This window comes from Taudactylus pleione, unplaced genomic scaffold (assembly GCF_031769625.1).
Source record: "Taudactylus pleione unplaced genomic scaffold, aTauple2 ptg000189l, whole genome shotgun sequence".
Classification (NCBI taxonomy): domain Eukaryota; kingdom Metazoa; phylum Chordata; class Amphibia; order Anura; family Myobatrachidae; genus Taudactylus; species Taudactylus pleione.
Window position 1 is genome coordinate 1,863,641 of NW_028284591.1, and position 14,028 is coordinate 1,877,668.

Sequence of the window (14,028 nt, forward strand, 5' to 3'; positions counted from 1 at the left end):
AAACCGATTAATTTGTCTTAAAAATAATTACCTTTCTACATTGTGTCAAATAAGTTATTTTGTGTCAATAATTACCTAAAGAATCTGGCCACCACATCATTGCGTATGGCCCCCCCACATACTGACCTCCGACCAACCTCGGGGGGGCCATCCTCAGGCAAGGCATCCTCTGGCTGCATTGGGACACCACTCCTTATGGTGGTGTTGTGAAATATCCCACTCATGACCACAATTTTCAAAACCATATCCGGCAAATACATGAGCTTGCCACCAGAGTGGTGGAGGCATCTGAATCGGCCTTTTAAAAGGCCGATACAGTGCTCCACCACTTGCCTGGTGGCTGTAAGTGTGGAATTAAAATCACTTTGTGGGCCTGGTGTGGGAGCCAAATAAGGAGTGAGCGGCCAGGGCGTGCAAGGGTAGCCACTGTCTCCTGTGAAAAAGAAGTGACAACATCAGGATCACTGTGTATCAAGCTTTGCATTGGTATCTACTAAAGGTCTCCACTTACCCAGAAGCCACGCATCACCAGCTTGTAGGTTGTTTAATTTTTGCCAAATCCCTGATTGCCAGATGACGAATGAGTCATGTGCACTCCCGGGTAATTTTGCATTCAGGGACAGGATCTGGAGGGAGGCATCACATACCACCATTACATTCAGTGAGTGATAGTGTTTTCGGTTCTGGAAAAATTGAAGTGGTATGTGAGTACCATCCACAACCCCTATGATGTGTGGGAAGCCAGCTATTTGGTAAAAATTGGCCTTGGCCACACTAAGGGAACCCATATCCAAAGGCATTTTAATAAAATGATGGAGGTGCTTGAAAAGGGCCTCCATCACTGCCCTCAGGATCCTTGAAAAGGAGGATTGGGATATTCCCGCAACTATTCCCACCGTGGTTTGAAAGGATCCTGAGGCACAGAAATGTAACACCGCCATAAATTGCGTAAGTGGTGGTATTGCTGTAGGACTGTCAATTTGCCACTCAAGATCACTCTCTATTAATGAAAGAGTGTCTATGATGATTTGGGGCGGAAGACGGTAGCGCCTTAACACCTCATCATCGGGCATTCCAAAAAGGGTGATACGTGTTCTATATATCTGGGGCCTTGCACGCCTACGATGCCTACGCCTGGGACGAGATTGAGGTTGGTCAGCTTCTGGCAGCATGACCACAATAATACGACCAACATCGACCTGAAATGGTAAGAATTGTAGTTAAGGTATGTTGCCCCCAAAAAAGTCTTAAAAATACTAATCTTTACGATACAATCCAAAGATGCTTACATGCCGGGGTATTGTCATGATTTACAAAACCTACATTTCAAAAGACCATAAAAAGTTAAGATTTTGGGGTGTCCATTTTGTAAGCTTGATTTTTGAAAAGGCACAAAAATAAAGGGGGTAAACACACATTTCTAAAAATAGCAAACCGACATTGCGACGACTTCCACAATTCGGCACCAAAAAAACAACCCAGATTGTGAACGCTAAATAGTTCGCATTTTTACAAGGGGAATTAAGCCTACAAAAGTGTGCTAAATAGTTCGCATTTTTACAAGGGGAATCAAGCCTACAAAAGTGCGCTAAATAGTTTGCATTTTTACAAGGGGAATCAAGCCTACAAAAGTGCGCTAAATAGTTTGCATTTTTACAAGGGGAATCAAGCCTACAAAAGTGCGCTAAATAGTTCACATTTTTCACATCCCCAAAAACCCGGAAGAAAACCGTAATGACCCCAAAAGATGCGAAAAACAAGACATGAACATTTAACAAACAAGTTAAAATCAAAACTTACCAATACACGATAAAGAAGTCACAGAACAAAAAGGTCGTTGGGGCACAGCCAAAGAAAACCTACAAACAAAATTAAACAATAAAAATTATTTTTGGGCCAAAACCAAACAAAAAGGAGAGCCATATTTTACAAAAGGATGACGGGAAAAAACTTACACAAAAAAAACACCACAACTAAAAGAACCACACCAAAAAATGCGAACGGAAAGTTAAACACAAAAAAAACGCCTCTAACACAATCCAAAAAACCTCCAAACACAACTCCCGCCAACAATCCACTCCAACCAACGTAACCTCCAACAAACAACACCCGCCACCTCGACTCGAGTCGCCAAAAGCCATAAATAGTGGTTTTTTTCCCGCTCAAATTAAGGACGGATCATAGGAACGCACAATCAATGATGCGGCCGAATAATAAGGACGCATGTATAAATACGTCACGGAAAAAAACAAACGGTCTGGTGTAGTACAAGTTTTGGCATGAAAAATGGCTACAGACCAGCCAAACAATGGGCAAGAGGCGGCCGGTAAGTATTTCTCACATTTCTAATAAAGGCTTAGGGCCTGATTCAGAGCCGTTCGCTATTTGTGGTCGTTCGTTCAAAAAACAAGGGGTGGCTATTCAAATGATCCGTTCGCAAATTGCAGTCTGTTCCCACCTCTAAGTCTGAACGAGCGAGCAAAACATACGCTCGTTTTTTTGTTAAAAACGCCCCCTGGCCGCACGCACCATACGTCATGTCCGCTATTTATTAGATTAATCGAGTACATCGTACAGCGTATGAACTGCTCGCTATTCTTGTGGTTGGTTTTTGCTACCACAATCTTGCGAGCAGTTCTGGCTTTAAAATAACCCAGTGACGTGGTCAATGACGCTGCTGTATTAATTATGCACACCCATAAAACGCCCGTTTTGACCTTTAAGCACGCCTGCGTTCGGATCTCCACTCCCCATTTTCAAGCACCTTCCCCTGTTACCACCCACATACGCCTCATTCTGTCACTCAAAATAGCAGGCATTCGCTATATTGCGAGCACATGAATTTCGGCCGCACTGACTGGTTCGCGCATGCGTATAACGATCCGTACGCATGCGCAGATGTGCGAACATCGCTCGGAACGAGCGTACTGCCGCTAGCGAGTGGCTCTGAATGAGGGCCTTAGTTTGAACCAGAACATAGTGAAAGATTGACATCTAAATTCAAACTAATTTAATGTAAATAGGTGTTGAGGATGACATGGAAGAGGCTGCTGGGCCCGGTATTCCGGCCAAAGCTGGCAAAAAGAAAAGGCAGCCACAATTCACAAGAAAGGAGATGGAGGTTTTGATTCAGAATTGTGTGGACATCCTGCCACAGGCAGACAGGAATATGGGTGTAAGCCAGAAGTGGAGAATGTGGGAGGAGATAGCCAGTGCTGTCAATAGGGTGGGTGATTATGTCCGTCTAGCCCGGGATGTCAAACGCCGGTAAGTAAAAACTTGACCAAAAAAAAAAAAAGTGTCAAATAATGCAGGAATAATGCCTACTTTTTCACCCACAGATGGCAAGACTTCAAATATCGCCTGAAGCAAAAAATGGCTGACAGGGCTAGGCTTGCAAGGGGGACAGGTGGGGGTCCCACCCCTGTGTCATTGGAGTTTAATGATTTGGAAGAGCTGGCACAGGGGTGTGTGCAGGATGTGGAGGTGTTTGGCGTGTCCAACATGGATACGGACATGCCAGACTTTGCGGCTCCTCATGTTGTCCCAGATAAATGTTGTGATGTAACCAACTCTGAAATGTTATTGTGACAATATGTAGATTGTAATGTTCCTCTTTTCTCTTTTTTCTCACAGAGACACAGGCGGATGAGTCTGCTCCAGAGGGGAGCCTTGGCCGCAGAATTTCTGCTGGCTCTGCAGGGGAGCAACCAGTACATCCGGCTGAGGACCCTGCAGAAGCCAGTCCTGGGCAATCCCCCTCGCAGGCAGTGGCACTCCTCACAGAACTCAATTTTAAATCGGATTACCATACGGAGATTCTGCACAGGATGGACTCCTGTCTGCTACGGGTGGCTGAGGCCCTGGAGCAAAATGCTGCGGCCAACATGACCATTGGTCAGGCCCTGGCGGAAAATACCAGGGCCAACATCAGAATCGCCAATGCCCTGGAGCAGCTCGTTCGCCAGCACATGGTAGAGCCGACCTCCCTTCCTGCCGGAACATCTGGATCCTCCACCTCTGGCACAACAACAGCCATTCCTCCAAATGTGCCTAGCCCTGTGCTTAGTCCAGAGGCCACAACATCTGCCTCTGGACAGGCCAGCCAGAGGACATCCCGGACCCGGTCTGGCGCCCACCCTACCCCAGTCAAACGGGGAAAGAAACGATGACAGCACTGGCTACTTTTCCCACACTCCTTCTGTGCTTGCCCCATATTCCTTAAGGGCCAAAACTTCCCTCTCCTTTCTTGTGAATTGTTTTTAATTTGTTGGTTTTTTTGGCCCAAAATTGGCTTTTTTTTAAAGACAAATGTAAAAAATATTAGTGGGTAACAATGACCCCAAACTTTTAAGGCAAAATGCACATGATTTGTTCAAAAATGTGTTGAGAAAATAAAAAAAAAAAATGTTCTCAACTGTATTGTGACATTAATTGAAAAATGGTTTAGAGTTAATCCTGTACCACAAGGCAAAAATGAAATTTTAGCTTTAAAAAAAAGCCTTAAAAAAAAGGGTTAAAAAAAATGTTTCTTTAAGGAACACTTTGTTAAAAAAAAAAAAAAAATCTCCAGGCCAATGCAAAAGGTTACAATATACACAAACATGATGACAATATTGTTACAATATCACAAAACCCTAACAAAATTGTAAAAAACATACCTTCAAAAAAACGCTAATTGATTGTGTAATCCTGAAATTAGCAGCAGAGATTTTCAGCTGCGTACGGTTTTGTGCTAACCCAAAAAAAAAAAAAAAAAACACATCACAAGCTGGTTTTCAATCCAAAGTTGATTGTTATTCTGAGAAGCCGTGATAAATCGATGAAACATCGAGGAGGCCCGGACCAGATGACAAGGCCATCGCCATTGTGGTCGAGTAATCCAGACCCCAAGCTGTGCGAGCAGTTTGAACGGAAAGAGGATCAGCCAGTGACATATGACTTGGTACGAACACATTTGACGTTCGCATGAGCTAATTTATGTACGCCCAAAAAACGCCTCGCCACGCCTGCGTTTTCCCATCTCCACCCCCGTCAACGCCCAAAAACGGCCTGTTCTGTCAATCACATTTGACATGTCACTTCCTGTTCGCAATTTGCCGAACGAGTGAAAAAAAGCTTGCAAACTGCCGTACGCACATGCACAGTGTTACACCGATGCATGCGCGGTTTCTCAACATCAGAACGCAACGAGCGTACTGCTGCTAACGAGCGGCTCTGAATGAGGGCCAGAGTTTCTATCCGGATCAGACCCGGAATTTAGCCAGCGCCGACTCAGAACATTCCCGAATTGGCGCCGCTCACACCGGCTTTCCCAGCGTGAAAGTGGACGCTTGGAGATGACGTCATCTAAAAGCGCCACTGAAGCTGGACCAATCGGCCGGCTTGCAGCGCACTCCAGGTCATCATGACCCGGAGTGCGCTGTTCTCACAGCAGGGTTTCACGGGCTAGACCCATGTTAAACCCTGCTATTTACCTGGGTCGGATTGCCGGGTCACTCGACCCGGCGATCCAACCCTCTCCCCTTTTACACCAGGGAGCTGCCCGGCAATAACCCGGGTTTTAGCTCAGATGTAAAAGGGGTATAATTTTTATTTGCAGCTACGTGGAACAGCTATGGGGTCGAATATGGCCCCATGCTATGAATATCTATATATACACGAATACAAGTGTGTGCATATTTTGAATAACGTGTTATTTTCCAAACATATTGCCTTTCATACAAGATTTATCGATGGTTTTTTTTTGGTATGGACTGGTGGACTGGCTTCTTTGGATCAATTTGTTTGTTTTTTGAATAATTTAGCCATCACCATTAGAGTAACATGTTCTAGCAGCCCTCAAACATTAAACTTTTTGATGTATCTGTTTCGATTATTCACAACAAATTTGTGACTAACATCTTTAAGAAATCAAATAAAAGAGCTCACATATAATTCCAATGTGTTGGATATGTGTGCAGTTGACAACAGCGCACCCTGCCTATTATTATGTAGTTGTTCGTCTCAACTGATGACTCCAAATGTTGCGTGGTGAACTGTAATCCCGATTATGACAAGAGAGACTGTGTTGGGGAAACAGTGTCTTTTATTAATAAAAAGTTACTGGAAGGCACTGATAAATAGCCAATGTTCTCCGGATTAATCAGGTGATGGTACAAATCCTAGGAGACACTGATAATTAACAAGTGATCTCTGGATGGGTCAAATAATTGAAATGACAAAGTTGCAGAAATGCTAAATGCGCATAATGACTGTGTTATAAAACAGGGGGGGAGGGGGGAAAAAAAAGAAAAGAAAAGTGAACAGTCTGATGTGCAAGATAAGCCCAGCGACTTCAGTAACTGAGCTATTGGTGGATGCAGTCTAAAAATCTGTCTGTGGATGATACGCGAGGTGTGTGAGTAGTGTTCTGGTGGGGCGGCGTCCCAACTCCCCCAGATGCACAGTACTCACCCTCAAGCGTCCTTTGTGGCCACCTCCTGGTGGACTCCGATGGATGTGTGGATGGCCCCACTCCTGTGGTCCTGGAGCTCTGAGGCGCAGCGCGCCGTCCGCCCGCTGTCGGGGAGAGGGAGCCCCACCAGAACACTACTCACACACCTCGCGTATCATCCACAGACAGATTTTTAGACTGCATCCACCAATAGCTCAGTTACTGAACTCGCTGGGCTTACCTTGCACATCAGACTGTTCACTTTTCTTTTCTTTTTTTTCCCCCCCTCGCCCCGTTTTATAACACACTCATTATGCGCATTTAGCATTTCTGCAACTTTGTCATTTCAATTATTTGACCCATCCAGAGATCACTTGTTAATTATCAGTGTCTCCTAGGATTTGTACCATCACCTGATTAATCCGGAGAACATTGGCTATTTATCAGTGCCTTCCAGTACCTTTTTATTAATAAAAGACACTGTTTCCCCAGCACGGTCTCTCTTGTCATAATCGGGATTACAGTTCACCACACAACATTTGGAGTCATCAGTTGAGACGAACAACTACATAATAATAGGCAGGGTGCGCTGTTGTCAACTGCACACATATCCAACACGTTGGAATTATATGTGAGCTCTTTTATTTGACCACTTATCCCACTTGAGTTTAGGACCACTCACGACATCTAGCTGCCCCTTCCTCTTTTTCTACATTATATATAACACGGCTCAGAGAGTTTGTTCTATAGTATTTACCATCTTTAAGAAATCAAATTACTTAAATACGGTTCTTATGGCCGATCATCCTAGACCACTCAAAAGGGGTTTGCCATACTCCCAACTAGTATGAGTGTCAAGGATTACTTCTGAAATTGAGGATTTACCCTTTATAAAATGGGAGCTGACTTTATACAACGCAGCTATAACCGGAATGAGGTCAATGAGGCAATTCAGAAATGTCTATAGTTGAACAGAACCTGTTTACATAAGCCTGATGAAAATCCAATTGCCAAACAAGAGAGATTATTTATTTATTTATTACCAGTTTTTGATATAGCGCACATATATTCCGCAGTGCTTTACAGAGAGAATATTTGACCATTCACATCAGACTCTGCCCCAGTGGAGCTTACAATCTATATTCCCTACCACATGTGCACACATACATACACACAGGTTAATTTGTGTTGGGAGCCAATTAACCTACTAGTATATTTTTGGAGTGTGGGAGGAAACCGGAGTAAACCCACGCCAACACAGGGAGAATATATAAACTCCACACAGTTAGGGTCATGGTGGGAATTGAACCCATGACCTCATTGCTGTGAGGCAGTAACGCTAACCATTACACCGTCTGTGATTAGTTTTTCCAATGACATTTTCAATTTCCTCTGGCAAAATGAGGGAGTCCATCCTCAAGCACTGGCCCATCATTAGTTCCGACCCGGTTCTCAAAAGCTCATGCCAGAACAACCCATTGTTTGCATATAAACGTAGTAGTAACCTAAAAGACCTGGTGACCAATGCAGATATTTGCCTTGGCATAGTTAATGACAACTGGCTCTCGTTAAAAAATGGTGTGTTCCGTTTCAGTGGGTGTGAGAACTGCAGGTTTTTACTAACAGGGGACACTTTTGTCCATCCTAAAAGTGGCCAGCGCTACTGCTTACATCAACGTATGAATTGTAAAAGCCGTTTTATCATTTATGCCATAACGTGCCCTTTCTCAAATGGTCTACATTGGCAGAACCACAAGGATGTTGAAGGAACGTATTACCATGCATCGGTCATCTATTAAAAAGGCTTTTACATCAATAGATCAGAGCACACTGCCAGTGGCCAGACATTTTGAGGACTATGGACATGCTATTAAAGATTTCCATTTCATGCCCTTGGATCAGATCAAGCCCCTTAGAAGTGGTGGTGACCGTGAGAGAAAACTCCTTCAAAAGGAATGTGAATTGATCTATAAATTGGGGACTCTAAGACCAATGGGCATTAATGAGGATTTGTCTTTCAATGTCTTCCTCTGAAGCCTTTAAGACATTAATGTAATTGAGGTCTGCTGAACATTATTACTTGACTATATATATTTTTTTATATTTATTTTGCCAAGCTTTTTTACTTTTTGGTGTTTAACATTTTTTCATTAATCTTTTCTGCTTGGTGTTTAATTTATATATATCATATATCCACATCTATCAAGTATGGCGATTAGGCTATTCTTGTACCTTGGTGCTTTGTATTTATCTTTTTCCTATGTGTTTGTTTTCTTGCAGGGGTTCCTGGTGCCTGTTAGATACTGACACCGCTAGATCCTGCTTGTGTTTACCTATGCTGGTTACTATGGCAACATTAAGAGTGGTTTGATGTTCCATTGGGTTAGTGCACGTGACGCATGTAGGTCACGTGCTTCCAGCTATCGCCCCTTCCTTGATGGCCTTGATTACGTTGCATTAGGTGCTGCCCTTGGGAGACACGCTGGCATTGGTCCCTTTGCAGCATGTTTCTCCCTTTGGGTGGATCTGTTATGCCTGACCACACGGTAGGCTGGGTATATCGAACCCTCCATGACTTTGCTTCTGGGATGCGGAGGCCAGCATGTAGCTTGGCCCCCCGGTGACATCTATGTATGGTTGTCTGATTTGGCTCCATGATCCCCATTTAACACCATGCTTTGACATTTATTCTGTGCTCATGATGGAGGTTCACAACCGAAACAGCCGTCGGGCTCTTGATTGAATACGTGTATACGGGCACCAGGCACTGAGAAGTACTACAGGAACTTTACTGCATGCATTTTGCGTACCCGATGAAGCATGGCTGTTTTAATATATTCTATTTTCTTTGCATTAAGCTAATGGCGTGCTGGTCTCGTTTTTTTGATCTCTTTGGGATTGAATATGATATATATCACAGTATGTGACCTTAGCACCCAATAATTCAATTAAGTGTGCACAGTTCTTCTTTTGTGGATATGTGGACATATATATATAAAAAAAATATATTTTATATATTTACATACATACACAGTACATAAAGTAGTGTGCAAAAGATTTGGGACCTCATTCAGACCCGCTTGCAAGTGGGTGGATGGTGGGGCACTGCGCACGCGCAAGCCCCGGAGCAAGAGAGATATTCTCTCACTCCAGGGTTCGCTACAAAAGGGGTGGCTGTCGATGTTGATCGACAGCTCACCCCATTTTGTAGGCGTAGTGCGGGGGTGGCCAAACAGAGGCATTCCTGAAGGAACGCCTGCCGTTTGTAGGCGGCCTTACTGACATCACCGGTGATGTCAGTAGGGAGCTTCCTGCTCTGTTAGAGCAGGAAGCTGCCTGGGGCTTGCGGTAGACGAGATCCAACCCCAAGGGTCTCGTCGCAAGCCCCGATGGTCTCGACCATCTCCTAGTCACTCGCTAAAGCTGTGGGTGGTAACCCACAGCTTAGCGAGTGGCCAGGAGGCCGCCTTTCAAAAGAAAAGTGGCCGCCCTCATTCAGAGCGAGGGCTCGCATTTTGCGAGCGGCTCTGAATGAGGTCCTAAGGCAGGTGTGAAAAAAATGCCGCAAAGTAAGAATGCTTTCAAAAATAGAAGTGTTAATATGTTATTTTTACAAATTAACAAAATGCAAAGTGAATGAACAGAAATCTGAATCAAATCAAAATTTGGTGGGACCACTCTCCGCCATCAATTCTTCTAGGTACACTTGCACACAGTTTTTGAAGGAACTCGGCAGGGAGGTTGTTCCAAACATCTTGGAGAACGAACCACAGATCTTCTGTGGATGTAGGCTTGCTCATATCCTTCTGTCTCTTCATGTAATCCCAGACAGACTCAATGTTGAGATCAGGGCTCCTCGTTCTTCTTTACGCTGAAGAGTTCCTAATGACATTGGCTGTATGTTTGGGGTCGTTGCCCTGCTGCAGAATCAATTTGGGGCCAGTCAGATGCCTCCCTTATGGTATTGCATGATGGATAAGTACCTGCCTGTATATCTAAGCATTGAGGACACCATTAATCCTGACAAAATCCCCAACTCCATTTGGTGAAATGCAGCTCCAAACTTGCAAGGAACCTCCACCGTGCTTCACTGTTGCCTGCAGACTCATTATTATACTGTTTTCCAGCCCTTCGGCGAACAAACTGCCTTGTTACAGCCAAATATTTAAAATTTTTGGCTCCTCAGTCCAGAGCACCTGTCATTTTTCTGCAACCCAGTTCCTGGTTTCATGCATAGTTGAGTCGCTTGGCCTTATTTCCACGTCAAAGGTATGGCTTTTGGCTGCAGTTCTTCCATGAAGACCACTTCTGACCAGACTTCTCCAAACAGTAGATGGGTGTACCTGGGTCCCAATGGTTTCTGCAAGTTCTGACCTGATGGCCTTGGACGACCACTGCATCTACGGTCCTCAATGTTGCCAGTTTCTTTTTGCTTCTTCAAAAGAGCTTGAACAGCACATCTTGAAACCCCAGTCTGCTGTGAGTTCTTTGCCTGGGAGAGACCTTACTGATACAGTATAACTACCTTGTGTCTTGTTGCTGTGCTCAGTCTTGCCATGGTTTATGACCTGACACGAAATGGTCTTCCACAACCTCACCTTTGTAGCAGAGTTTGGCTGTTCCTCACCCAGTTTTAAGCCTCCTACACAGCGGTTTCTGTTTCAGTTAATGACTGTGCTTCAAACTATATATGAAAATGATGATCATTATCACCTGTTTGGTATGACTGGTTAATCATACACCTGGACTATAATCCTACAAAATCCCTGACTTTGTGCAAGAGTTAAGGCCCCCATACACCAGAGATTGATTGCAGCAATCGTGCAATTTGCAATCGATTGAAAAAGGGAAAGATTTTTTATACACAATCGATTGCAAATTGCACGATTGCTGCAATCAATCTCTGATGTATAGGGGCCTTAACTAGAAGTGATGCTATTTTGAAGGAAAAGGGCAGTCACACCAAATATTGAGTTGTTTTAGATTTATCTTCTGCTCATTCACTTTGCTTTTTAATTGCTAAAAATAAACTTAACACTTCTATTTTTAAAAGCATTCTTACTTTGCAGCATTTTTGCACAGTACTGCACAGCACAATATATTACATTTATTCAAGACCCTCGGTGCCGCCGTCTCTTTTTGTGCATATATATATATATATATATATATATATATATATACACACACAGTATATAAATCAAATGTCCTGACTCAAATACCTAAGTGGGTGAAAAGGGCTAAAACATTTCCTCCCCTGTGCAGTGTCCTGCCTGTCTCATCGTGGCTGTAGCACAGGTTCATATTCAAACACCAACTGTCGCCCCAAGTGCTGCCAAACATCACTGGCAGTTGGTGTGTCTCCTCTATTTGAATAGTGAGGGAAGGAATTGTGTTACTACATAGGTGAGAGAGGAAAATTTGTTACTACCAGTGGTGGCTCCAGAGGTGGGGCTGCAGCACAGTCCAAAATTCAAATAGGGGAGCCACACCAACTGCCAGGAGTCCCAGCCAGCGATGTTTGGCAGTTTGTGTGGCTCCCCTATTTGAATTTTGAACTGCACTGTAGCCCCACCCCTGCTGCCACTGGTTACTACACAGGTGAGGGAGAATGTCAGATTTGTTACTATGGGGTGAAGGAAGGGAATGTGTTACAACATGGGTGAGGGGGATTCAAGTCAATAGACAATGTCTCGATAGACAGCATTAGTTGTCTAATTCCAGTCTATCTTTTGTACCAAAACCGGGCGAGGGAGGGGAATGTATTACTACAGAGGTGAGGGAGGGAATGTGTTACTACAGGGTAAACAGGAATAATGTGTTACTACAGAGATGAGGGAGAAGAATAAGTTACTACAGATGTGAGGATAATGTGTTACTAGGGATTGTATGTCTACACAGGTGAGGGAGGGGGAATGCTGAATGTGCTATTGTATGTCTACACGGGCGAGGGAGGGAAATGTGTTACTACAGAGGTGAGGGAGTGGAATGTGTTGGTATACAGGTGAGGAAAGTAATGTCTTATAGCAGTGATGCATTACTATAATGATTAATGTATTACTGGAGTGGTGAAATAGAAACTGTAAATATCGAAGGTCTACACAGGTAGATCAGCTAGTATATTATATATATCCCCTCTTTTTAAAACATTTGTGAATCAATAATCAATCTTTTAAAGACTAAAAACAGCAGTAAGAATTTTTTTTTAATGATCATATTGTACTATTACCTATTAAGGATGCAGAGTGACAGATCTGCACAATGATACAGTTAATAAATATATACACCACGACCAAAGTTAGGAGATGTGCGATACATCAGACATTGAACACTTTGTTGAAGTTTGAAACGTTCCAATAAACCACAAGGAAGGATAGAAACCATCTCCATAATTTCTTTCTGCTTGGGATAACGGATTTTGATATATCGGTTCCGGATAAGGCAAACCAATTATATAGGACACCCATCAAATTCCTCAGAGACGAAAGATGATTTGGCAAAAGTAGTCTTATTTATTTACAAATGTGAATAGCTCGGTTTCAAATAAAATCATGGTTGTGAAACGCGACATAACAAAAAGCAATTATTTATTGGTAATTTTCATGACTGAAACATTATTCTCTTGAAGACAACTCTTGTCCTGATGACCCAAAGATGTTCCATCGTCTTTCCGGAGCGAGCGCAGCCTACTCAGTGGCTTTCTCCTTTCTTCCCGACAACCTAGAGGGGCAAAGGAAACATTGTAAGTGGTTAATCATGGCCAAATAAAAGAATGACGTTCTGCATTGAGAAACGGGGAGAAACTCATAGATCCCAAATCAGCCAGAAAAAAAAAAAAAAAAGCCTACACTACATGCTATGGAGTCATTAGCATAATTTTACATATAACCATGAGCGAAACCAATTCCAAAGCTATAGAATAAGATGTTAGGTCAACCATGTCTTATCCACGTCCGTCTGTGCCGGGAGGGCTGTAAACCACTCATACAGCTGACCAGACACATATCTTACATTGGAGGGACAGAAAGGTGCACATATTACAGTGCCTATGTGTGAAAAGATCTGAGCCCAGCAGAACGCTTGGGGAGATTTTTGTTTTGTTGGATTCATTTAATAAAGCTGCTTCTCGGCGGGTTGGAGTTCGAAATTTAGTGGCACTGATGTTAAGTGCAAAGCGCAGCGCGTTTTGCGCTTATTAATACCAATTCAAATTTCGATCTCCAATCCACTAAGCTTCGTTAAGTCTAGTCCTTTTATCTTAATCGTATGGTCTGTACAGAATACTTACTATGACTCGATCATTACTGCCAATCAGTTTGTTACCCTCTAAAGCAGGGTTGGCTAACCTTGACACTCCAGCTGTTATGGAACTACATAACCCAGCATGCACTGCTACAGTTTTGCTATTAGGACATGCTGGGATATATAGTTCCACAACAGCTGGAGTGTCAAGGTTAGCCAACACTGCTCTAAAGTATCCGCTGTTGTACGTAACAGTAAAGTTCACACAAATTCAAAAAATAGAATTCAACAGGCTCCTTTCCTCATCCCGTTTGGGTCAAACTACTGTAAAGTGCTGTTGTACTTTACTAATA

General features: G+C 43.3%; 1 protein-coding gene across 1 annotated transcript in view; it reads right to left on the reverse strand.

Moving 5' to 3' along the window:
* Positions 1 to 13,003: 13,003 nt before the first annotated feature.
* The window catches only part of TXNL1 (thioredoxin like 1), a 32,712-nt gene continuing 31,687 nt past the window's right edge, over positions 13,004 to 14,028 (reverse strand). Inside the window, exon 8 of the mRNA XM_088476450.1 lies at positions 13,004 to 13,153. Coding sequence (XP_088332576.1) covers positions 13,124 to 13,153 — 30 coding nt within the window. The 3' untranslated portion in view covers positions 13,004 to 13,123. The remainder of the gene's footprint in view (positions 13,154 to 14,028) is intronic.